A 25,828-nucleotide genomic window follows, 5' to 3' on the forward strand; every position below is an offset into this window, starting at 1 on the left:
TAAGAAAAAGTTCAAAAGTATCATACAATGAATACATAACTTTTGACTGGATTCAAAAATCTATTAATAAGAAAATTTAAAGTGAATTTTTACGTTTATGAAATTACAACTATATGTAAGCATGTGAAATATTTCAGAGTAGATTTACCTAATTTTTTATATTAAAATCAACCGTGATATTTTTGTACTTGATACAGTTATAAGTAATAAAAATAATGATTATTTTCTTAAACTTCTAATGTTTATTTATTAAGTAATTAATTTACATATCAAACTGAAATACATTGAATTACAAAATATATTTTCTTACAATTATGACTTGAATTAATTAAATTGATTAACATGATAGTAAATTAACTTTAAGCAATTTAAATGAAATTAAAAATTTGACATAGTCAAGCATTGAGGTTTTATAATTTTATGTAATTTCATGTATAAACAAATTTGCAAAGACACATTAATCAATTGTGATGCTTTCTAGCAATGATCGCGTAACTAATAATGAACTATGGAATGTAAACTGTACATTTCTACAAATTCCAAAAATTTTAAAAACGGAAGTACTTGATAACAAACACAAGAGCAACAAGAGCTCTTACCAAACACCAAAAATGTACAAATTCTAATATTTCAACTACATAACATAAAAACACATTCTTTTTGTACAAGTTGGTATATTTATATTTAAATTCTCTGTTGATGATAAAAAGCTTAATAGTTAATGGTTGTCTATTTATCTTTTTTAACATAATAGTAGCTAGTACAATAATTGATCTGTCAATACATTTTTTGCAACAATTGTTTGATCTAACCACATTGGTCAATGAAAAAAAATCAATTAATTAAAAAGACAGCATTTTATTATAAATATATATTTTTAAATTCATTTTTTTTTTTTTATGAATAAAACCAGTTAACCTGGTCAATGAATAAATATCACATTTACAAAAATTACAGTGTATGATATTATAAAAAAGGAAAAATCAATGACAAAAACTTGCCCTTCAAGCTCTCTTTGTGACCGATTCTATACGAATTTTAGTAACACCATCTGTTGTAACAAATTTAATTTTTTAAGAAATGCATCTACAGTGCAACACCAACCTGAAATTTACTTTGCACACCCACAACGTTTCGTTCATTATCTTCACTTTTTTCAGCTCCTATTTTACATAATAATTATAAACTATCAGCCATTGAACAATTAACTAGTCTTTCATGAAATTCTTTAAAATATTAATTGTCACTTGCACTTGAACTTGCTGGTTATTATGGCAGTTTATGAGTTTCTTTGATAGCCTGTTGCAAGAATAATTTAAGTAACAAAAATGATGATCTATAAGGTTCAAGCTGTTAGACTATAGTCATCACTAACTGAAGATTTGTTCTGTTGCTCTTTCCAGATCCCAATCGAATGTTGATAATGCAACTCTAGCCTGGTGCTCCTCAACTCCCATATCAGTCAGTCGTCTAATTTTTTCATCCAACTCGGGCATTTTACATGGTCCTAAATGGAATTGAATAATTACAATGTAATTAAAATGTATTTTGAATCATAATTAAGTTGATTTTGAAACTTGCCACCAGCATAAGCTGAAGTCCAATGTTTAGCAGTTTGTCTAAACATTTCTGGATGTTCCTTATATTGTTTTGCTACAACTGCGTCTTGTGGGTCATCTGGTTCAGCTGCTGATAATAGTGCTTGCAGGGACAATAATACAGTGCGTAAAGTCATTGCTGCAGCCCTACAAGATATGTATTTCAGAAAAACTGTCATTTACATTATTCAATAAGCATTTACACTTAAAACTAAGTTATACCATTGATCTTTTAATATATCCAAACAAATGGCTCCAGTCACTGATGATATATTTGGATGCCATATTTTTGTTGTAAATTTTACCTGTAATTTAACATAGAAAATGATTGCTATTTACCAAGAAAGTTATATTTTTTTAATATTATTTATAATTCCCCTTACTTTTGGAGGATTGAAAGGATATGTTTCTGGAATTTTTATTTCAAGAACGAAATTTCCACCTTCATATGGGGTATCTGGAGGTCCAGCAATTTCTCCCTTCAATTCTACACAGCTGTCATTTACAAGCTCCACTTTAATAGAACATTGTGCCACCTGAAAATATAACATCAAATGAGTAATCGATAATTAATGAACAAGTAAAACCATCTATGCTAAATATCATTATTTCAAAGCAGTAGCCAAAATAATATGAATCCGAAGAAAGATAATGGCTGACCCTTGACCCTAGTCACTTTAATCATGAATATATTTCTTTGAAACGATACAAGATTACGCATAAATCATATTGAACAGTTTTACTGTTTCCAATATAAGTTTTTGCTCTCTGCTGCTTCTGAGCAAAATGTGAATAAGTCTATAAAGTGCAAGCGAGAAAACAATACAGCCAAAGTACCCCAGGACAAGATGGACAGGAAAAAGAGTGAGTTTTACTTCGCATTGAATAATTTATAAATCTGTGCTTTTCTCAAAATCATGCGCTGACTTCTGAAGTTTGAATCAACGAAAACAACTCCCCAAAAACGAAGTTGTTGTCAAATTTGGAGCATCGTTCGCTTGATTTTGAAGTGGAAAAAAACAGAACGAAAAATTACGATAAAAAAGTAATTTTTCCGGGGGGTCAGGTATAAGCCTGTGACCACACGACAATCAAAACAACGTTAGACCAACGAAAATATTACGCAACGTCGGTGGCCTAGGGTTAACGACGAGATCATCATCATCATCGTCATCGTCATCGCCGTAAAACTCGACGAACGCCGGAGTGACACGCGCGACGCATCGCCCAGAGCACATCGTCGCGAAAGAATCAAGCCACGGGTAGCAATCGGCGTATTAAATTTCAACGTACCTCCTCGCTCTTTATAACCTCTTTGAACTCTCGTTTAATACGTTGGGCTGCAATGTTCGTCGCCATGGCCCTGAACGGTTGAATTTTGCAGACGATTCTTCCTCGTCTCTCTCGCGCTCGATGTCTCTTCTCGGTTGCCTCGACACCACCACACGATCTTCCTTGATTAATGCACTGCGGGACAGAGTAAATTCGAGAAATTGACGAAATCGTATGCAGTTGTATCGCGTATCGTATGAAGCGTGTGCGAAAGAGAGAGACCGCGGCGATTGTTCAAAATGTGTATATAATGCGTAAGGATTATTAGCGACGAGCAGCAATGAATTCTCCGTGTCTTCGTGTATGTATGTATTGGTATATACGTGTGTTGTACTCGTATGTCGGTCGTGGTGACTGTTGTGCTTCTCACCGCGCGCGGTGTGTCCGCACGAGACTCTCGAGAGTCAACTCTCTCAACAACGATAAGCCAGTAGTAACAGCGGTCCGATAGGGATGATCATCGCCTTACATTCGTTGTATTATCGTTGAGAATCGAAAGTACAGGTAAACTCGGCGGCCAATTTCGTAATGTAATCCCTCTTTTGATTTCGCGCGATGTATACTGTAGTGCGAATTGTCCAGCCTCTCTCTCTCTCTCTCTCTCTCTCGGCTCAGTTGTTCGCGGAGTTACAATCGGAGCGACCAGAAGCGCCAAAAGTCGAGGTGTTTTTTTGCGCTACCGCTGCTATAACTCGGCGAATTTTGTATATTTTACGCACTCCGATGTATACGGGCTAGTATACGAGCCGTCTGCGTGTCCGAGGCAGTGGAGTAGTATAAGTTGTCGCACGTTGTGCACATTTTTCGCTGTCTCTTTCTCTCTTCTAACGCCCGGAATATACAGTAGTAGTAGTAGTGAAATAGTATATTACGGTGAGTGCGAAAATACGTGTGTATGAGTTTTATACCATGAGTAAGTAAGTATGTGTGCGTGCAGGGCAGCGGGTGCGCCGCGCACAAGCAGGCAATTTTCGAATTCGATAGGTATGCGATGCGGAAATTCGAAAAGACGGTTTTAATCTCGTGCTGCTCCGAGACTATTTGCAGGTTCGTGTCTCGCCGCGGCCCGCGTAATTGACAGCGAAGAAGCAGATAGAGCAGCCGCGTGCAGATGTTACGCATTGGTTCATGCGTGGTGTTGTTTTTGTATGCATATAATGGGACTCGAGACACTATACCGTCTATACGTGTGTGAGAGTGCATAATCGGAGCTGCTGCGAACGAGCTTATGTACTTACCTCAGTGTCTATGTAACGCACTTTGCATCCGATAATTAGGCAATTCACACCTAGATATTGTACGAGTGTTAAGAGAAGCCAAACAAATATCGTCAATTGGATTTTTGTTGCAAACTGTATAATCCGCGCGTATACGCTGGCGCGATCGACGACGATTCGACTTCTAATTCCTCCTTACGAGCACGGAGATTCGCTCCTCACTGCATTTTCACGACGATTTTCATCGTGATTTTAATACCAACGACACGCTCGCGACACGACTCTCTTTGTGCCGTGCTCGTGCGCGCACGTGAATTTTTGGCATTAAAAAGCAGCAGCAGCTTCGCAGGCAACCGTTCGGTCGCGCCACTCCGATATACATATAATGCACGTTTTTCTTTTCGCGCGGCATTAATTAATGTATACCTATAACGCGACATCGAAACATTTCGGCTAATATTAGATGACTTTGGCATTGCGGCTGTGCGTGTGTATAGCTGCGTGTCTGTATCGACTCGTGAATCTCTCTGTGGGCTTTGTTCTTCGCGTCGTGTCGTTATAGACAACGATATAGCTACGCCGGCTGAGTTCATTAGACTTGAGCGACGTCGTCGACGACGAGTCGTACTCTTTTTTTTTGTGTACTAATTTCTCGATTAATTCGTGCAGACGATCGATCAAATTCATTGTTTCACCTCGTTGGCGAAGAATCGCTGCACATCCCGTTCGATCGCGAACTATATAATAAGCTTTTCTTCGGTTTTGGCAATCGTTGCCGCAACGGTTGTGCGACGATGTATTTTATTTTTTACACGCGCGGCAACTTGTTTATAGATTAAGAGGATGCCAATTAAGCTCTACCGGGTTCAATTAATACGTATTAATAATATTTTTCCATCGAACAACAACCACGTGCGAATAATTTTCATGACTATAATCATTCATTATAAGCCGTCCACGTGGTTTTGACAGAAACGATGTGGCGAGTAAAGATCGCTAATAAACTTGTTTTGAATCTATTTGCTACTCTAACTCGGTGATAGCTTCTTAAGCTTCTTTTTTTCTTTTTGAGCAATGAGATTTATTATGTATTCGTTGGAGTCGATCGATCAAATGCTCGAATCGGTCACAATCAATTAGAAAGTCCCAACTAATTTGTCCTAATGGATCATTTTTTTCCACGCCTTTCAAAATGTATAGAAAGTTCCCTCCCCCGAAAGAACGTCATTCTAATCCGATGGCGCGCTTGCTTTGCGTGCATCTCTCTCTCTCTCTCTCAAAGACGTCAAACGTGTTTTATTATTTTTTATCGAGTATTCAAACTTTCATCCTTTTCGAAGCTTATGCGGCTCTCCGCAATTTTCGTAATGACGACGACGATCACGTGACGATTCGCGCCGTATATTAGTTCCAAGACTACTCGCCGAGACACGTGAGAAACGATTGTTTTCGATAATGATACTCGCGGTTGAGTGTTAATTAAATGAGAATAAATAAATAAATATCGTGTCGATCGCTGAAAGCCTAATAAAATCCACGAGTACGCACGCGTTTATTTAACGTTTCGCAAAAAACAGTTGTCTTTCTCTCTTTTGGGTCTCCCCAGTGCGCACCTGTAATCCGAATAGGTTAGTGCGAACGCAGTATGCATTTTTTTTCTCGTTTTGTTTTTAATTACATAGGGTAGTCAGACCAATCAATGACCGAGTACCAGTGAATGACCATTTTGGAATATATCATATGAAAAACAATTAAAAATACATTTGTATGGACGTTATTCAATTCTTTAGTGAATGATGCATCTTGTTTTCTATGTTCGATCGTAATTTAACAAGGAAAAACGATAATTATTGCACATCGAAAAGTGGTCATTTACTGGTCGAAAGCGGTCAATCACTGGTATAAGTACCCTACGCTGTGTCTTTCATTACTGTCGATGTATAAAAGCGATCGTTGTTGTGAGTTATTTTTCGTGCAAAAAAAAATTACACTTGCACAATATAGACTCCGTCATTATCTGTTATCGGAGCTTCGCAGAAGATGTTTATTTTGATGATTTTTCGCGACTCCCCGCGAAGCTGTCGCGCGCAAAAAAACACACATACATACATAGATTAAATGTCTCGCCGATACAATGAGAGTCGATTTCGTTGGAAAAGATGAACTTTCGATGGATAAAATAAAAAGAGAAATTTTTTTGACCAACGGCTATTTTAACTATTATCGCGTGACAATTAGAAAAGAAGAAACTGGAAATTATCCCGAGATCTCGATGGAAGTATAAAAACGAAATCCAGAAATAAATATAAATGAAAAGCGAGATGATTCCTGCGTTACGCACACGCGATTGAACTCTTAGCATGATTATACAGTATCATGTCCGTGTATCTTTTGATCCGTCAATGGCCGTTAAACGTTGTTTTCTTTCTATCGCCTCTTGGGCCATCTCGCGCGAGACTCCTAGATAAGCAAAGAAAATATAAGATCGTCGAATAAATAAATATATCTTTTACAACTCCAAAAATCAAATTTTCATCATCCAATGATTTCAACTGTTTAAAAATGATTAACGTTAAACAATAAATAAATAAGAAATTCCGTAATTTTCGCCATTCTCAAACTCTCGAGTCATCGCTCAGAGAGATGCTTACGTGCAATCGGGCGCATACAGATACATTTTGTAACGCGCATCGAGAATTGCCCTGGCTCCAGGCGTCGTTTATAAATTCGCGAGAGAGATAGAGAGAGACAGCTGCGAACCCACGTGGCGGCATCGGCATACCCACTTATGCTAAAATCACGGCATTTCTTCGCAGTTTGTTTTGGAATTTAAAGGATGACTCTGTTTTTTTTTGCATTATTTCTCATCTATATTTATCCTATCCCATAATACATAAGCAGGCTAGAAATCGGTTTGGAACTTCGAAGACTTCGTAGGCAAAACTTCCATCTCTCGTATAGGGGCGACAACCGGCTCTCTCTTTCTCTCTCTGACTTTGTATCTCTTTTTCTTTCTTTTTTTATTACATATTATACGTCGAAGGCCGTACGTATAGTAGTCCCACATGGGTGTGTATTTTGAAAGTGAGAGGCGCGCGTATTTTTTTTTTAATCGATTTTTATCTATGCGGAGCTTGGAACTTGTATTATCGAAGCCTAACATGAAAAAAAAGACGCGCACGGAATGCGGAATAACAGCTACTAAAATAATTCGCGTTTGTCTCTCCGATGAATTACACAATATCTATTCGCAAATATACATGATGTATGTGTGTATGCACGTTTACGCGTGCGTCAAGTCGAGCGTCGTCGAAAAACACCCACACGAGCTACTCTAATTTTTTAATCAGCTTATGTCAATCGATCGTGTGTGCGTAGAAAAAGGCAGAGATCGTCTCGCACGCGACGCGCGAGAGATCGTAATCGCTCGATCGTGCGAGCGCAATAAAAATGTAATGAACTTGTGAGTGCACAAATTCGAGCGTAAAAGCGAAGAATGATATATTTTTTATCGTATTCGATTCAATGTACATAGATTGTAATATTATTTATATAGTATTATTCGCTGCACTCGACAAAGTTTTCTGCCGCAAGAATCTTCCTCTCTCTCTTATACGCCGCGCGCGTCTTCGTGGTGGTCGCGAAGAACTCGATCGCCGCGTCGCGTATCTTTTCTTTTATAAAATGTGTACGAAGCACAACCGATGCGATAACGAGCGCGCCGCGGCCGCGGTGCGGCGTCTCTCTCTCCTCCGATCGAGGCGGAGAAAAACCGCACGAACGAACGCGCACGAATGCAAATCACGTTAGCGATTTTATATTAAATTTTCTTAATTCACGCGTTGACCAGTCATTTCGGAAAATAAATGTTTTATAAATGAATATATTCCCTCGGCGTTGCATCGTTACATCGTCCATATAATATGTAATGCCCAACACGTGGATCGAGTCGTGCGCGACCGGATGATGGCACTGTTTTTTTTTTTTAACGAATTGCACAAAGTCGCATGGAGCGAGAGCATGGATGTAATTACACACTGTCTCGTCGTCGCTCGCATGCGTACATATAGCTCGACAAGCAAGTATATAGATACATTTTTTTTTCTTTTTTGTTACTTTTCCACACATCGAAAAGGAAAATTGCCGAGTAGTACGTACACATAATATCGAATATTCCGCGGAGTTATTTTGTTTATATAGTCGCGCAAACATATTTTTCAATGGCATCCGCGGCTAAGAGTGTGTATGTAGAGAGAAAAAAAGAGTCTCTCGAGCAGCTCGGAGCTCAGAGCTCAGCTCGCAGCACAATCTCCTCTTCGCGCTTTATCGTATACATATATAATAAACAACTGGAGCACACCGCACCGAGAGACGACGACAGAAAGAAGACTCATATATATTATTGCCTTTTGCTCTATACGCGCAGTGATCGCGTCGCGGAAAGATTTTATATACGCGTGTATGTATATGCGCGCCGCCTCATCTCTCTCTTCTCTTTTACTATATAGGCGGATTCGTCGTATATCTCCCTCTTAATATACTTATAAATTCAAATCCAAAGTATATATATAATTCCATCGTAGATTTTCGAGAGATGGAACGAGAGATTCAAATGGCGGAACGAGACATGCCGGTGGACGGTTCGTATATGATAATAATACCCACTATATATGAAAGCTTTGCACGCCTATGAAAAAAAAAAAACAAAATCTCGTGCTTTTCTTCGCCAACGTATAATTCTACATTTTCTCCTTCTTCTTGTTCCCACGAAAAATGAAAATTTCCCTTCTTTTCTCGATTCAAATGCGCGCATAGCTGCATATCGTTCGAATTTTATGTACGTTATAAGATCGGCACTTGGAAGATGCCCGAGATAAGGCCTGCGGGAGACCTGTATTAGATCGATCTCTAAGAGAAACTTCAAAAACTTCTCCATCTCGTTACGAATGCCGGACTTTTAAATCTATAATAATACACTCTCGATTAAGCCCGCATAACATCATCGATTCATCCGTGCGCGTATAAAGATTCGAGAGCGACGAATTATATAGACTCGTATATGAAGCTCGTGCGGCTATAACACGTGTACCGACGAAGAAGAGGAAGAAGAAAAAAAGTAGAAGCTGATATCGTTTTGTGTACACAGAAGGAGGTTTATAACATGTAACAGATAGACCCGTCGATGTATATATAATATAATCAGCACATATACGTATGTGTATATGTTGCATCTCGTGCACGAGAGACCGACTCTATTTTCGCGTTACATAATGCCGACTTTTCGCTGGAATACTTTGGAATTTGTTTTTATTTTTTTTTTTTTTTCCATCGAACGAATCGGCGATCTTTCAACGACTCTCCCACGTAGCTATAGCATTGCACGGAACACGTTCAGGGGTATGGACATTTTCGAACGATCGTGAAAACGTTCGACGATATTCCCTTCTTTATGCTCTTTACAGTAACGTAAACATTGCTAAAATGTAATATTACACCATGAAGAATGAATCATGCAGTGCAGAGTAATAATTGCGTTCGCGTGTGTCTTTCTTTTTTTTGTTTCATGGCATCCATGGCATCTCTCCGTACCGGTCACCTACAACTGCGTGGAATGGACACATTCATCGTTTTAAAACAACAAAAATCGGTTGCCAACCGATTTTTTCTCTCTCTGTCTCTCGCTGACGACGATGACCCCCGCGGAATGGACCGATACACCACCTCGACTGATAACGACTGATTCCGACTGGCAATCAAAATCGTCGTGCTTCTGCTGCTGTTGCTGCTGTGTGTCGTTGGCTCCGAATTGTATTTTGCTGCTGGCCTGCGCTTGCGTCAACTCCGATAATATAACGCGCGGAGCTGCTGCTGCGGCTGTTGGGGGCTTGTGCGCTCTTTTCTCTCGTCTATCTCCTTCGCTCTCGCACATACACACACACGGCTGCCAACGGCTGCTTTCTCTCTCTCTATGTTTCTTCCTCCTCTTCCACTATATGTGTATTCTATAATATAATAATCCTATAATAATACACAAAACTGCTACTTTGGGGCCGTCGCGCGCTTGTTGCGTCGGCGTATACATTACATACTATACTAATACTATGATGATGGCTGCTGCCGCTGCTGCCTACTGGCGACCGTACTGCCTACTGGCTTGGCTGCCTGCCTCTGTGCCCGCCTGCCGTGGTGCTGCTGCGTCGCGGTAAGCTGACACAGTGATGCCCGTCTCACAGCCAGTGCGTGCCCGGAGCTTGTTGAGAGCAAACCTGGAAAAGCCGAGGTCCAGCTCGAGTCTGCAAAGCAGGATGCCGAACATCAAAGTATTCAGCGGTACGTCCCATCCGGACCTTGCCCAGCGCATCGTCGACAGGCTGGGCATCGACATCGGCAAAGTCGTCACTAAGAAATTCAGTAACCTCGAAACTTGGTGAGTTTTTGGCTGCTGCTGCTGCTCTCTCTGTGCGTTGTGTTGCTGCTGCCGCTGATGACTCTGTTTTGCTGGATATACTGTGCGAAAAACCGGGCGAATTCAGTGTTGTTTTTTTCTTTCTCGTCGTCGTTCGTTACATGCATTTATTTAATCGGCGCTCAATGTCAACCGTTACGACTCGCACGGTGCACGACACGCGTCTTCATTTGGCTCCTTTGTACCACCATTCCCTCGGCGCATTTTTTTTTTTTTTTTTTGCATACACGCGCGGAGATTTTTTTTTCTCATCTCTTTTGTGCTATTCAGCTTTTTGGAGCTCGTTCGGAATCGGAGACGGCGGCGCACGGGCGATTTCGCGGATTCGACGAGAGAGAGAAAGAGATTTGTGCGCGAGAGAGAGAGAAGGAAGATGCGAGATGATAATGATGAGAGGAGAATGGCAGAAGCGCCTCTTGGTAACCACGTGTTCGAACGCGGTAACCAAGTTTGAATGGCCATCGATTCTGCGCCGTCGCTGCTCGGCGTTGTTACGCACTGGTCATTACTCCGCTTCCGAAACTATGTTTTTGTTATTGTACAATTTAAAGCCGTATACGGCGATTGCCCTTTAACGCTTTTCCGACGGCGACGATCGGATTTGCGCCAATGACATGCAATTGACACCGATGTTCCTCTTCTACGCGTCTCGATTTATGAAAGGCCGTAAAATCGTGTACCACGACGATTTCTTTGATCGCACGAAAAATCTCAATTTTCTCACCCGGTTTCTTTCTGAATCGGAATCTTCGATCGATTTACGCTGCTCTCCTCGCGAGTTGAATATATCGAAGATTGTTCATTTGTGCCGCGATGCAATTTTAAGTATTTTTTTCTCCCCTTATCTGCTCGAGTTCTGTCAGCTTAATTGACGAGGATTTTATCGTAAATCTGAGAGATCTGTGAGAGCCATTTCTTGCGTGAATCATTTTATTCTGAATGTAAAATTGTTTCTACAGCTTTGATGCCTTTCAAAGTTTCAGTTAAAAAAATAAAACTAATACAAGTCAATTAAACTATTTGGAAAAGTGTTGTTAATCACTGCATTTTATATTACAGCGTGGAGATCGGTGAGTCAGTTAGAGGAGAAGATGTCTACATCATCCAGAGCGGCAGTGGGGAAGTCAATGATAATCTTATGGAATTACTTATTATGATCAACGCTTGCAAGATTGCATCTGCCTCCCGGGTAACTGCTGTTATCCCTTGCTTCCCATATGCCAGGCAGGATAAGAAAGACAAGGTAAAACTTAGTGTTTTAAGGAATTTCTATTGTCATAGGATTATTCTACTTAAAAATGCATTTATGGAGATATTGAAAATTTCCATTTTGAATTATGAAATGAATATAAAGATAGTTTATCAATATTTAATCTTTCACAGTTCAAAGAGTTCGAAATTATTTTGAACAGTTTTAGGAAAAAATTATCAAAAGATTTGAATATTGTACCTCAAGACAAATGAGATTATTCAATGTCCTTGAATGTTTTCTTGAAAATATTTCAATGATATATAGTAATTAGTTTTTGAACAGAGACTTGATGTAGATGTGCCTTGTTATTTACTTAGTCTATTTTTTATGAAGTTCAGCTATCAGTAGTGTATCATTACTGTTGCTCAATGTATGTTATGAGTAGCTATATACTATTATATAATTAACATTACTATTTTCCATTCAATAACCACACTACAAGTTTCATTAAATTTTATAAAAGTTACATGTGCATACACATTGCTGACAATTTTATGTTTAAATTGGATCCTTAATTTTACTAAATTATTTTTTGTGACTTCTTCGAGTTTATATATTTATTGTTTGTTTACTGTCATTATAGCTGTATGATAATCTTAATTTTTTAGTCTCTAATGCTTGAGAAAATATTACTCTTTGTCTTAAATTTACAGCAAAGTTACAGTTTTTAACAAGGCGATGGTTTTAGGTTTAATACAGCCAGACACCTGTAAAAAATATATTTTTTATAACATAAAAGTATTTCTATTACTGATGAATTCACAGGGAGGTGAAGGTGGGGACAAGTCAGACTCGTCTAAGAGTCAAATTGTTACAATGAAGTCAAACGAATGGAAATTCAGGGTAACTTGTGGTGCTATTTTTTCTCAAATAGATTAAATTAAAATCAAATAGCTTGGTTCAATGGAAGTAATGCAATAATTCACAAATGGAATGTAGATATCACTACACTCACTATCAACATTCAAATCAAACAGCCTTATAATCACATATTCAAATAATAGCCATTCTTTTTTTTAGACAAAATAATTTTTTAATGCATATTTCAACGTTTTTATTCAAATGTTGACTGCATTTTATCAAATGATCATTAAATTTAAACATATTATTCAACAGTACATCATAGGAAACTGTAAATCCATACATAACTATGTTTAACCAATTCCTATAGCAGAAATACAACTTCATCATTGTATTTATTTGGTTCTTTCATACATATGAATTTATTCTGGGATTTTGTTTCATACGCTTATTTTTGAAATTTAAAAAAGCCCTAAACGTCTCACAAATATCGACGGAAATTTTTTTTTGGAATAATAAAATTCCTACACGATTTCTTTTAGAAATCACAAATTAGAAAATCAAAATTGAATTGATGATGACGATTTCTAGTCCTAGTTTCTAAATTTAAATTCAACTCAAAGTATCAGGAGAAACTGAATTATAGATTAAAAAAATATGATCTTTCAACAAAGTTCTGAATAATTTGGTGTTTGCAGGACTTTGTGACCATCCTATCAACAGTGAGTATAAAAAATTGAAATTCGCCAAAAAAGAACGATATTTTCGAGTGAAGCGTTTGATACTTACTGAAAAAATTAAAACTCGATGACCAACTTATAATGCAGTTTTCTGAAATAATATAATGTTTTTAGCATTTATTCCGTTACATTGAAAAGAATACTATTATTTTTTTATAGGACTAACAACTTAATCCCATTTAATCAGATTTGAATTAGAATAAAAAAAAATACATATTTTACACTGAAAAATGTATGCACCCTCGTGAATTGATGCGTAATATTCAATAAAGATGTACACTGATTACAGTTGACGATTGAGAGGGCAAAATATTTATATAATAGTGTAAATAACGTATTGGACATTTTTTCAGGCTTTTCCATGTGGGATATGTCACTTTTACTTGTGAATAGTTTGCTTGCTTTTTTAGATGCTTAACTATAAATAAAAAAAAAACAACGAGAGGAAAAGTTATAAAATTGGCTTCTCAACAGTCATAATTCTTAAATTGATAACATTTTTCCTCGATCGTTTTAAAGAAGCTTTACCGCTCTAATTATAAAAATTGCAATAACAGTGTGGAAGTAAAAAAAATTTAATATATTTTTTGGCATTTTTAGTGAATGTTTCGTTGAGCCATGATCGAAAAAAGCTTATTATGAAGAAAACCATTAAAAATGGCAAAATATATTTTTCGATATTTTTATTTTGTCACTGGCATTCTTTTAATGCTTGATAAAACTTATCTCACTCTCAAACTTGGGATATTGAGAAATTATTATTAACAAAGCAGTTTAATGATACAAATTCGTTAAATGCACGAAATGGGGTCAGATACGTAATTTGGAAAATACACTCATTGTACCCTTCACTTCAATTATTAGATTGATTGATTGAAAAATATTTTTCATTTCTGTTCAATCATTTTATTTCAAGTTAAATCATCAAAGATCGAAAGATTCAATCTTGAAATTAAAAATTACTTTCAGTTTCGAAATTTGTGAAGATTAGATGAAAAACTATTCAAAATAATAACACTTGAACTTGGAATGCATAAAGCATACTAGCAATGGCTTATGAGTGTATTTTAATTAGCTTGTTTGCCTTTATTATTCAATTAAAGTAGGAAAATTGATGCCTATGCAAAAATACTGTCTCGAGTTTTGTATCTGTGGGGTGCATTTGCAACAACATATCTTTTTCTTCTCTCTATGTCTTTTTGTTGTGATACGAGTTTGTTTTTTCGATCTATTTTTTTTTGTTGCATATAAAAAAGAAAAAATACTTCTCTACTGATTTGCGAGCAAAAAAAAAAAAAAAATTATTATATTCATATTTTGTCCCCTCCCGTTGTGAAATTTACGCAAGAGCTACTGAACAATTTTTGTGTAATTTTTTTATCAATTTTATTTTTTTTTAACAAAGCAAATTTTCAGCTCTTCCAGTGGGTAGTTGCAAATGGACTTCGATTGGCCTTCATGCACTTTCTATCGATATAACAATTATCTAATATATTAGGGTACTATACCTAATAAATTAGGTAAACACATTGAACCAAATAGACCATATACTATTTTTATAAAAAATAATTATTTAAAAAAAAAAACGAAGCGTGCAGGCTGATGACGAGCAAGAGACACACAAACACGCGGGGTTATCATAAGATAATGAGCCTGCGGAGGGCACATCACGAAGTCGTCTAATCGTCCATTTCGTTCGAATTTTTTTCCAGAGTCGAGCGCCAATCTCGGCCAAGTTGGTGGCCAACATGTTGTCGGTCGCGGGTGCTGACCATATCATCACCATGGACCTCCACGCTAGCCAGATCCAAGGATTCTTCGATATTCCCGTGGACAATCTGTTCGCCGAGCCAGCCGTGCTCAAGTGGATCAAAGAGAACATCGCCGAGTGGCGAAACAGCACCATCGTCTCGCCCGACGCCGGCGGTGCCAAGAGGTGTGTATATATTTTTGCAACCCATTTTTTTCTTCAACGAGTTGAAGAAAAAAATAACTCCATCTCGATTTATTGTATATTTTCTTGGAAAATTTGCCTCTCGTATATAATTACGTTGTGAAATTTAAGATGGTTATTGCAACATCAACGTATCTCGTTCGATCCACTTACATAATTATCTCTTACATGCCATGAAAAAAAAAGAGAACATTATAGAATATCGTTAGAAAAACCTCCGCGGCGATTTATATTTTTAGATATTCGGGAAATTTTTTCAATTCGAAAGAGACAGAGAGAGAGAAGCGATAATTCAATTGTCGATTGCATGTTATTATTTACTATTAATTCCGTCGCATCGAAGGTAATCGTTTAACATTCCGCGGGGATAAAAATAGTCGGTCTCTCTTTACCTTCGAGTAATGTTTCGTTCTATCGACGCGAGATCGGTTAAAACGTCCTTCTCTAAATTTATCGTGTAAGATAGGCATTTACATCGGGCGCGCATATCGATCAAACTTTCGCCTGAATTTTATAGTCATTGCCGTGAACTTTTGACGGAGAAAAGTGGAGAAGATCGATAATGTTGCTGTTGGTCGAGCACGAAACACTTTTGACGAAGTTGCACAATTATTTTCGATGTACTCACACAATCTCGTAGAAATTTGTTAAGCGTTTATCTAGAATCAGGTGAATTTCGCACGTTTTAAGATAACGAGAATCCAAATTTTTGCCACTCGAATTAAAATGCCGATAATTTATGCATATTGTTTTTTCTGAAAATCCTCATTAACGTGATTATTATTATTTTTTTCTCGCAGAGTTACGTCCATTGCCGACAGATTAAACGTGGATTTCGCTCTGATACACAAAGAAAGGAAGAAGGCCAACGAAGTCGCTAGTATGGTATTAGTCGGAGACGTAAAAGACCGAGTAGCCATCCTCGTTGATGATATGGCAGACACCTGTGGCACAATCGTACACGCCGCCGACAAACTCGTCGAGGCCGGGGCCGTCAAAGTCTACGCCATCCTGACGCACGGCATCTTCAGCGGGCCCGCCATCAGCCGGATAAACAACGCGTGCTTCGAGGCCGTCGTCGTCACGAACACCATTCCCCAGGACGAGCACATGAAGGAGTGCTCCAAAATTAAGGTATGCATTTTTTTTTCTTGCTTTTCACCGAGTTGTGCTTTGACAAACTTGGACGATGTTTTTTTTAATCGAATTTCGTTTTTCTTTTCTCCACAGTGCATCGACATTTCCATGATGTTCGCCGAGGCTGTCCGAAGGACTCACAACGGAGAATCCGTCTCCTACTTGTTCTCCAACGTCCCTTATTAAGACTGTAAATTCTAAAAAAAACAAAAAACATTTACGTATTTTCGATACGTACTGAAAGCTCGTTTCGATGGGACGTAAATAGTTACATCACTTGCAACTTATCGAATTAAAATGATCTGTAACTTGGATTGATCTCTGGAGGACCGGAAAACAAACTTTTTATGACTTTTTTGAAACAATTTAAGAATTCCAACTAGCCGATCCTCTAGAGATTAACTGCTTTTTTTCAAAAGATGACTGATGTGAAAACGACGGAACATTAGGTATACAAAAAAAGTCCTTTTTTTTCTTTTTTTTTTTCTTCTTGAAAACTTGACTAATCGTATGATGAAAAATGATAACTGTTAACTTGACAGATGTTTTCAAAAAATATATTTATAATTTTTTAAATAATTCCATTATAAGATGATGATGATGTATAGATTTTGTTTGTGTTTTTTTGAAAGATATTTCGAAACGATGAACTAATTTTTTCATGATTTCGCTCTGAAACATATAATAAATTAATTCAAATTGTAAGGAAAACTATGAAATTTTAAAAAAATAATACAAATATATACTATTTTGAATGATGGCCAGCACTTGTAGCAATCCAATTATTATTAGTGACTATTTAATTGACAATTTTAATAGTTGACATCGTTTTCGTTGAAAATATGAAATCGAATGTTATCTTCATTAAAAATGAATGGTATAGCTCTTTTTCTAGTTTTAGAACCATTGAAATGAATAGACTATTTTTTCGTAGTTTATTGAGCGTAGGCTTCACATGATAGCAAGGACAAAAAATGTATCATAGTGATTTCAATGAGGGATTTTTGCACGATCAACGGTTAACTACTTTATAGAACGTTGAAAATGGTCTTTTTTTTATAGTTATGAAATTACAGAACAATGAATTATTAATTGATAAATGCAAATGATGATAATTTCTGTATTTTTTGTATTATACATTAAAATTTTTGACTTAAGTTATTTTATCATTTATGCATTAACTGTGCGATGTATTTTATAAGCACGAGAAATAATTATTGTTAATGAGTTTCGCCAACACATAACTCAACACTATTTGTACATGAACTATCTACTTATTGTAAATCTCGTATTTGTGTAAGATTGCGACTATTTGTCTAAGGATAACTTTTTTTTATAATTTACTCAAAATTTAATTCACGAAAAAATTGATAGCTTTATTTTAGTACAATAAACACAAACACACCAGAAATATTATTTTTCATTAACTGTCTGCACAACTAATAATAACCTTTAGATATTAATTATGAAATAGTTAAACATATTGGAACCTGCTTTCCAAAATTGCTATTTTCTTGTTTACCGAGCAAATTAAACCAAATTGAGAATGGAAACTGCTACTCAATTTTATGAAATATTTCACTTCACACGCGAATTTTCCTTTTTTGACAATCAATTATTTTATTGAGCTTTCATCGATATCTCGGATTTCTGTTCCATTTAAATTAAAAAAAGTTTTAAATTTTGACTTATTTTCAACTTCAAAAAAATTGGTGAAGTAGTTTTACTAGTCCACTTCAAAAAAGTCAATTTCAAAAAGAAGCAACCGATCCAAGTTCCCGTCAACTCGTCCGCTCAGTCTGCAAAATATTTGCAATACGGTGGCTCCACCATCAACCGAGTCCGTCAACGATATAAACATGTTTTTTTATAAGAAATGCTGGCTTCTCAATAACCTATTCAGTGCGAATTTTATACAGCTGCTGTAATCGTCGCGAATCGCTCATTCAGCTCCTGGCCGCGAACGCTTCTTGTTCTTCGCATCAAAACAATCTTTATCATCTACGATCTGCTTCGTCATCGTGAAACATCGCAAAAGTTACATATCGAGACTTGTGGGGCTCGACTCGTAGAACCCGTTTGACGTGCATTTGTTTGTCTGCTTCGTACTGTAGTGTTCTAATTGTTTGCAACAATGATGCTACGAAAGGTAACTATTTTAGAGATATTTCTAATCTAATCGTAGTTACTTTTTTACAATAAGTAAGAACTGCTGGTAATTGAATTATATTTGCTTATCAGGCCATCAACCCAGCCTTCTTGAAAAATGTTGCAAAACCTTTCTCAACAACTTCGAGTGTCAAAAACGTCAGTTTTGGTGAGTTTTCCAATATGTTTTCATTTAAATTTGTCCAATTTTACGTTGCTTCTTCATGTTTTATAAGTTATTTTGGTTCAAATAGTTGCAAATAGAAAAAAAATACTCAAGAGTGTATATAGCTCGAGTGTGACATATTTATAACATTCATATCATAATCATAAGATAAAAGCTATGAGTGAAATTGATGATATTTTCGAATTGATGTTCAATCTAATTTTTTACCACGAAAATAATGATAATGAGTCAAGCTTATGAAATTTTGAAGTGCAAAATAAACGTACTTGATACCATGTAAAAGGATATTTATTATCAATAATCATCTAGTATATTATATCTAAAATAAATAACACTTTTTATTGTAATGTAGAACTCACTGATACTCAAAGGGAAATGCAGGAAACTGCTCGTAAGTTTACCAGAGATGAAATTATACCAGTCGCAGCAGAGTATGATCGCACAGGAAATTATCCATGGGACATTGTGAAAAAAGCTTGGAATTTGGGTCTTTTGAATCATCATATTCCAGCTAGTGTTGGTACGTAAATGTTATAATCAAATTTATTATGTATTTATTGACCCTAAAATTTAATAACTAAAATAATTTTAACTTCTTTTTCTTCTAGGTGGATTGGAATTCAATATTTTTGATGGCTGTATTGTCAGTGAAGAAATTGCCTATGGATGCACTGGAATTAAAACTGCTTTGGAAGCATCAGGATTAGGTGTATGTATTACATTTTTACTTATTTGAATAATTTTTTTATTTAAATAAATTATTTAATAAAATTAATTTAAACAGCAAACTCCTGTCATCATGGCTGGAAACCACGAACAACATAAGAAGTATTTAGGAAGATTGCTTGAAGAACCTTTGGTGGCTGTAAGTTAATTACATTCTATAGAAGGTATAATTATACGTTGTGAGTAAATAATGAATTATTTTTGGTATTTACAGGCATACTGCGTAACTGAGCCAGGAGCAGGATCTGATGTGAACGGAGTTAAAACAAAAGCCGTCAAAAAAGGCAAGGAATGGATTTTAAATGGAACAAAGATGTGGATTACCAATGGAGGTGTAGCAAATTGGTATTTTGTTTTGGCAAGAACTAACCCGGATCCTAAAGCCCCTGCAGGAAAAGCTTTTACTGCATTTATTGTTGAACGTGAATGGGAAGGTGTCCATCCTGGAAGAAAGGTAAGAAAGAAGATATTTAAATTAGAATATGTTATTATAGATTTTATAATTTATTAGGAAATCAATATGGGACAAAGGGCATCAGATACTCGTATGGTCACTTTTGAAGATGTTAGAGTACCAGAAGAAAATGTTTTGTTAGGAGAAGGTGCTGGATTCAAAGTTGCCATGGGTACATTTGATAAAACTAGACCAGCGGTAATATTTCATAACTTCTTTTACTGAATCTATAACTAAATTAGACCAGAGTAACTAAATAGTTGTACTATTTCAGGTAGCTTGTGGTGCTGTTGGATTAGCACAAAGGGCTTTGGATGAAGCTACTAAGTATTCTTTAGAACGCAAAGCTTTCAATAAACCTATTGCTGAACATCAAGCAGTAGCTTTCATGCTTGCTGATATGGCAATATCAGTTGAAACTGCAAGACTTGCATGGATGAAATCTGCATGGGCTTTGGATAATAAAAAACCAAATGGTTCCATGCTTGCCAGTGTTGCTAAGTGCTATGCTGCAGACATAGCGAACAAATGTGCAACCGATGCTGTTCAGGTAAAAATTAAATTCAGTTGAAAATAATCCATCATAGAAAGTATATTTTATTAAATTTTATCAAATTGTAGATCTTTGGTGGAGCTGGATTTAATACAGACTATCCAGTTGAAAAATTAATGAGAGATGCTAAAATTTATCAAATTTATGAAGGAACAGCTCAAATTCAAAGGCTGATTATATCTCGTCAACTTTTTGCCAATGCACTGAAAGGTGGAAACTAAGTGCTTAATTGGTAAAACTGATCGATCTAGATCTTGTATAATAGTGTTTTTTTTTTCAAGAACTTTATTTCTACAACTATTATTTACTGGGTTAAAAATGAAACTTTTTATACTAAAGTATAGCATAATTATATGTTTGAGAGATCAAATTTATAAAAAAATGCACACGATTTTTACGAGATTACTATTGTATTCGCGTAAATTTTGATTAAATTTCAATCAAATTATCTATACCATTCGAAATTAATGGTACGAAATGCCAAGATGTATATAAGATTAAAATTGAAGATATTAATTATTTTTATATCCTTTACATAAACGAATGTAAACCTTTTATGATCAATCATGTAATATGTTAATATTTTATCGCTTTTCTTAGAAAAAAATATAATTTTACGCATGTTTTATACAATAAAATATTTTTACACTTAAATTAGATTTGAGTTGAACATTTTTTACATGTATAAAATTCAGATCACAGTAGGCTTAAAAATCTGTGAACAAAATGTATTGTTATTAACATTTTTATAAATAAAATTATTCAAAGGTAGTTTTGAAAACGTTATAAATTGACTGAATCTTTATTAAAGTTATTTATTCAAAAATTACTCGAAAAATTTGAATGTGGGTATTTCATAGTCTAGTATTTTTTAGCTATCAAGTCCATTATAATATCTGTTATAATATTATTTAAAAATCATCGATCTCCTTGTCTATAATCGAACATGGAATTCAAAAGCTCATTTTACTCGTGAATGATGTTTCTGTCGCGACTGGAGGATAGAGAAATACGATTTATTTGCAAAGACGGCATTCCTTACTAAAAAAGTTTTTAGAAGAAAGTTCTCAAACAAAACGGTTGAAAATTTCTATTATAGTTTATTTAATCGGCAGTGGTTGTGCCAAACTTTAAGTGTATAAAAGAGATTAATTCAATAAAGTTATCATTCCACATTAGATAATATTCGCTTCCACAGTTTGGAAAAGAACAATTCCAAATTCGAACACAATTCAAATTCGACTGCATTTGTTTTCTAACGGCTACTAGTGCCGAGCGTCGAATCGAGTCGTTCAGACACAGTCCATTCAAGAGTCCGAGTGCAAATAAATCGATAGAGAATACAATAGAAAGTAAAATCGAGGGATTTCGGAAGATGAATACGCGAAGTAAAGTGGCAAAAGATAAGAGAACTAATTCCGTTTGCGTTACCCATTGTAGTGAGTAAATTCAAAACGTTCGTAAGCCAACAATCATCTCTATTCTCTATAGGCGTGATAAGCGGCAGCGAGTAGGCACCGGATAGAGCCATCAAAATTCAAGAACGTTATCCCAAGTACTTAACAAGTATTTTGATTCCATTGTGAATCTCGCAGCAGAGAAAGATGAATCATCAGTCATGTACTAAACGTACCGATAAGAAACAAAATAGAGAACGATCATCGGAGGCTCGAGCAATTAGAAGAAAAAACAAAATTACAGACACAATGGTAACCAAAGCTCATTCATAGATATTTAGTCGTTATCGGAGAAAGTATAATTACATAGACAATTAAATCTTGAGTAATACTCTATAGGGAGGCACGCGATGATAATATCCTTCACGCTCGCTGCGTTTCGCGCATCGTCGAAAAGATTGGCAAACTTGACTCCGACTCTGCTCGTCGCCTATAGCTGCAGCTCGACCGGTCAGGGACAAAGAAGGTCGGCCGCGGCTACGAGATCCTCGGCTCCGTGTCACTGTGTCAGCGCGAGCCGCAGCTCCATAACATAACGGTCTTTTACGTGCATGACATATGTGCAGCACAAGATCATGTGCGACTCGGTGTACTTCGAGCAACAAGGGCAAGGGCTCGTGACCACCAGCAGACATTCCGTTAAAGCCGGGGGTCTCCGTAACGTATATTACCTAACCCAAACGATGCCGGTTCAAAGGTTGCAACTTGCCTGAACAAGTGCGTCGGCGGCTGTGTACTACGACACATTATAGGGCTTTCGCGAGAGACAAAGACGAAGATGCGAGTCTTCGTCTCCGCAAAATCGTACGCGTGTGTGCGAGAATCAAGCCCGGCAACGTGTGTATAACACGTACAAACACATACAATGCGCTATATAAATGCAACAGGCGAGCACAGGCTGCGCTACACATAGATGCATAACATATATAGATGTATATTTTAGCCTATAGAGCGGCATCGTCGCTTTATATATATATAACGCCGTATGCGTCCGCTAGATTTCAAGGACAAACGCGCAGCGAGACGACGAACGAATTCGCGCACCGACGACGACCAGACGCTTCGATCGTAAGCGCACATAATAATATAACATAACAAGTCGATCGATCTCTTTCTTTCTCTCTCTCTCACTCGCGGTATTACGTGCGCTTGTGTACTTATTAAGAATCGCAAGTGTAATATCCGAGGAAGAAAAAAAACGCCCGTGCGGGGACTTGATAGTGTGCGTGCATATATATCCGCGATCGATGCGCGATTCCGCAGCGTTTTGTTTTTCGCACTCCGATTGTTGCCGTTTTGTTGTTATTCTATACTCGGCATTGGCTCATTAGTTCCTTTTTTTTCCATAACGTCTGCCATCTCTAAATTCATATAATTTTATTCAAGCTGTGTGCAACGGGGCAGCTTGTTATTCGCAAATTGTCAGCGTTATATATATATATACGACGACAACAACAAGAGCAGTACAACACCGTCGTCGTCGTCACCGCCTGCGCTGCCGCCGCTGCTACCGACGAAAGAATGAGAGAGACGAAAAAAAAATAAAACGACGACTCGCGACGAGTGTGTCTGCAGCCAATGCGTTGTGGTGCGGTTTTTCTGCGAGTGCGCGAATTTCTGCTGTTGTGCTGCCATCGCTCGCGCGGCCGTATCTCTCTCTCTCTCTCTCTCTTTCTCTCGCGCTCATGTGTATATGTATGTACTGTACTGCTGCACACGACGACGACACAACGGCATGCAAGTGAAAAAGAGAGTGGCCTACAGACCTATATTTTGCCTTGCTGCGCGATACTATACCAGTGAAGTGCACCGTGCTGTTGTGTGGTGGTAGTGCTGCCTGCCGCTGCATCGTGTACTTTCGCCGCCGGGTGAGAGACGTGCATATATATGTATATAATACAGTGTGCATTTTATATATACACGTATCGCGAGAAGGTTAAAGTGCCGGTTGTTGCGCCAATATAATACTCTTGGTCGTCGTCGTTTCGCTCGCGGCTCTCGTTGTGTGTATATGTAACTCTCGCTCTCTGTCTGTGCAGTGAAAGTGAAAGTTCATTTCGAGCGCGCGGTAATGATGCAAAATGCCCTTACTTAATGCCTACTACGCCTGTACCACCTCGCCCGCTGCTGCAGCGGCCACAGAACTTCCACGTCTGGGGACGCAATGATGTTTCTTCTTCTTCTTCTTCGTTCTTTTTTTTTTTTATGAATTTTTTATGACGACTCGACAACGCTACTACGTACGGATGGATGCAATTAACGTTGAAAGCTGCAGAATTTCGTCACGAAAATCGTTTCGTTCGTAAAGAGATCTTTGTTTCGAACACGGCTGAACGGATAAAAACAGAGGGGAAAAAAAAAGAAATATGTTTCGCGCGTTCGATCTTCGAGTTTTCGTGCTCGTGTTTTAGTTTTATGACTAATGCATAGTCTCGAGTGATCCGACACAGTGCGTACGAATATATATATACGAAATTTCGAACACAAAGACTGTGGCGTGTGTAACGTTTTCTCGATGTTTTGAGGATTCGCAATCTTATCGCGCGGACACGAGCTCTCCGAACTATACATACAATATTGTATATATTCGCGAAAATGGCAAGCCTATCGAGCTGCAGCAGTTCGATCGAGGCAGAAATTTCGAAGCCAAAGTGCCGCCTGCAGCTGCAGGACTCGGAAATCAGCGAGGACGGAACGGCAGTGGCAGCGACCAGCAGCACGATCTGCGAAATGGGTCCGGACAGCAGCGACAGCTCGAAACTGTCATCGTCGGAAAAGCATGACTCATCGGACGTCAGCCTGGTGCTCGAAGGGATAGCTGCACCGGCCAACAGTACCACTTCGTTTTCAGGTAACAACGATAGCCTCGATAATGTAAAAAAATATTTAATATCAAGCATTATTTAAATGAGAGAATACGTAGATTTTCATACAAATTATGATAAAAAATTTTATCCGACCACCACTGACATCGTTCCAGCCCGCGTCTGTGTCAATCGACGCTCGCCTCAGCTGCTTTTGTTGTCTTATTACATTACATTTATTACATTATAATGTCAACGAGTGGATAGCGAGTGAGAGAGAGTTAAAATATAGGTTATTTGTTGCATGGCTCTACAGTCTGTGTTGCACATACACAAATGCAGGGGTAATACTTATTCCCCTTCTACGGGCACAGTCACGTGGTACAAACTTTGAGGAGCATATATACAAACAGTCGTCAGACGTCACTCGTCACTTCGTTATGTAAATTGTAGCGTTCGAAAATCGAGTCGGCATATATATAAAAAAAAATGTTTTTCGCACAATCTTTTAGTTGATTACAAATCAAAGCGGATAACGATGAACGCTGCTTTTTCGACGCTTACACCCTCCGTTTGCTATATTTTGATTTCTTTGCCTGAAAAAAAAATAAATGCTTACGATTGTTGATAATAGTAGAACTTTGGCACAGGCCACCTTTTTTGAATGAATAAAAAAGTAAATTATTTTAAAATCTGAAATATCGATATGAATTGCGAAAATGAAAAAGTGACCACGCGAAAATAAAAATGAAAGCGCATTTAAAATGGTCAGATTTCTTCAATTCAATTTTCCAAAATCCATTTGCTTTTCTACAATTATCTCACACATTTGCCACCACCTTGACATTTTTATCGTTTTTCAATTGTAGATTGATTCTCAGCCCTAATAAATAATGTCAATTCCACCTTAGAGCGAGCACAAAATTGAATTAGCCAAGATGCCTCTTATGATAGCAATTGAGTAAGTTCCGCAAACGTCCGACTGCTGGCGCATAACTGTTA

At 37.2% G+C, this 25,828-nt stretch overlaps 3 protein-coding genes across 9 annotated transcripts; 2 read left to right on the plus strand and 1 right to left on the minus strand.

Annotated features, from left to right (window-relative positions):
* Positions 1 to 915: 915 nt before the first annotated feature.
* LOC106654836 (ubiquitin-conjugating enzyme E2-22 kDa) lies at positions 916 to 4,315 on the minus strand. Of its 4 annotated transcripts, none has more exons than XM_023460974.1 (7): positions 4,169 to 4,315; positions 2,892 to 3,065; positions 1,982 to 2,134; positions 1,821 to 1,903; positions 1,582 to 1,745; positions 1,376 to 1,507; positions 916 to 1,299 (listed from the first exon to the last, which is right to left on the minus strand). In XM_023460974.1, exons 2-7 carry the CDS (start codon positions 2,955 to 2,957, stop codon positions 1,280 to 1,282), a joined length of 618 nt encoding a protein of 205 aa, XP_023316742.1. In that variant the 5' UTR covers positions 2,958 to 3,065; positions 4,169 to 4,315; the 3' UTR covers positions 916 to 1,279. The 4 variants fall into 4 exon arrangements, with proteins under 4 accessions (XP_023316742.1, XP_023316741.1, XP_014230391.1 ...); XM_023460973.1 differs by lacking the exon at positions 4,169 to 4,315 and adding an exon at positions 3,153 to 3,259; XM_014374905.2 differs by lacking the exon at positions 4,169 to 4,315 and having other exon boundaries at positions 2,892 to 3,253.
* LOC106654835 (ribose-phosphate pyrophosphokinase 1) lies at positions 3,348 to 16,704 on the plus strand. Of its 4 annotated transcripts, none has more exons than XM_014374900.2 (7): positions 3,348 to 3,434; positions 10,364 to 10,574; positions 11,673 to 11,856; positions 12,631 to 12,708; positions 15,119 to 15,342; positions 16,161 to 16,494; positions 16,591 to 16,704. In XM_014374900.2, the coding sequence occupies exons 2-7, from the start codon at positions 10,366 to 10,368 to the stop codon at positions 16,681 to 16,683; spliced, it is 1,122 nt and encodes a 373-aa protein (XP_014230386.1). In that variant the 5' UTR covers positions 3,348 to 3,434; positions 10,364 to 10,365; the 3' UTR covers positions 16,684 to 16,704. The 4 variants fall into 4 exon arrangements, with proteins under 4 accessions (XP_014230386.1, XP_014230388.1, XP_023316740.1 ...); XM_014374902.2 differs by lacking the exon at positions 3,348 to 3,434 and adding an exon at positions 5,596 to 5,775; XM_023460972.1 differs by lacking the exon at positions 3,348 to 3,434 and having other exon boundaries at positions 10,302 to 10,574.
* Positions 16,705 to 18,097: 1,393 nt separating this feature from the next.
* On the plus strand, positions 18,098 to 21,355 carry LOC106654639 (probable medium-chain specific acyl-CoA dehydrogenase, mitochondrial). The gene is made up of 9 exons (XM_014374596.2): positions 18,098 to 18,646; positions 18,739 to 18,814; positions 19,185 to 19,352; positions 19,441 to 19,541; positions 19,617 to 19,697; positions 19,773 to 20,012; positions 20,070 to 20,210; positions 20,287 to 20,562; positions 20,634 to 21,355. Exons 1-9 carry the CDS (start codon positions 18,632 to 18,634, stop codon positions 20,784 to 20,786), a joined length of 1,251 nt encoding a protein of 416 aa, XP_014230082.1. The 5' UTR covers positions 18,098 to 18,631; the 3' UTR covers positions 20,787 to 21,355.
* Positions 21,356 to 25,828: the final 4,473 nt, after the last annotated feature.

Source organism: Trichogramma pretiosum, unplaced genomic scaffold, assembly GCF_000599845.2.
Source record: "Trichogramma pretiosum strain Unisexual culture from Peru unplaced genomic scaffold, Tpre_2.0 scaffold56, whole genome shotgun sequence".
Taxonomy (NCBI): domain Eukaryota; kingdom Metazoa; phylum Arthropoda; class Insecta; order Hymenoptera; family Trichogrammatidae; genus Trichogramma; species Trichogramma pretiosum.

Coding starts and splice junctions, on each gene's coding strand:
- LOC106654836 (XM_023460974.1), bottom strand. CDS start 2,957: ATGGCGACGAACATTGCAGCCCAACGTATTAAACGAGAGTTCAAAGAG. Junction 1,904..1,981: donor ATCCTTTCAATCCTCCAAAA/GTAAGGGGAATT, acceptor GTTAAATTACAG/GTAAAATTTACAACAAAAAT. Junction 1,746..1,820: donor GATATATTAAAAGATCAATG/GTATAACTTAGT, acceptor CATATCTTGTAG/GGCTGCAGCAATGACTTTAC.
- LOC106654639 (XM_014374596.2), top strand. Junction 19,698..19,772: donor TTGAAGAACCTTTGGTGGCT/GTAAGTTAATTA, acceptor TGGTATTTACAG/GCATACTGCGTAACTGAGCC. Junction 20,211..20,286: donor TTGATAAAACTAGACCAGCG/GTAATATTTCAT, acceptor GTACTATTTCAG/GTAGCTTGTGGTGCTGTTGG.
- LOC106654835 (XM_014374900.2), top strand. CDS start 10,366: ATGCCCGTCTCACAGCCAGTGCGTGCCCGGAGCTTGTTGAGAGCAAAC. Junction 10,575..11,672: donor TTCAGTAACCTCGAAACTTG/GTGAGTTTTTGG, acceptor TTTATATTACAG/CGTGGAGATCGGTGAGTCAG. Junction 11,857..12,630: donor GGCAGGATAAGAAAGACAAG/GTAAAACTTAGT, acceptor ATGAATTCACAG/GGAGGTGAAGGTGGGGACAA.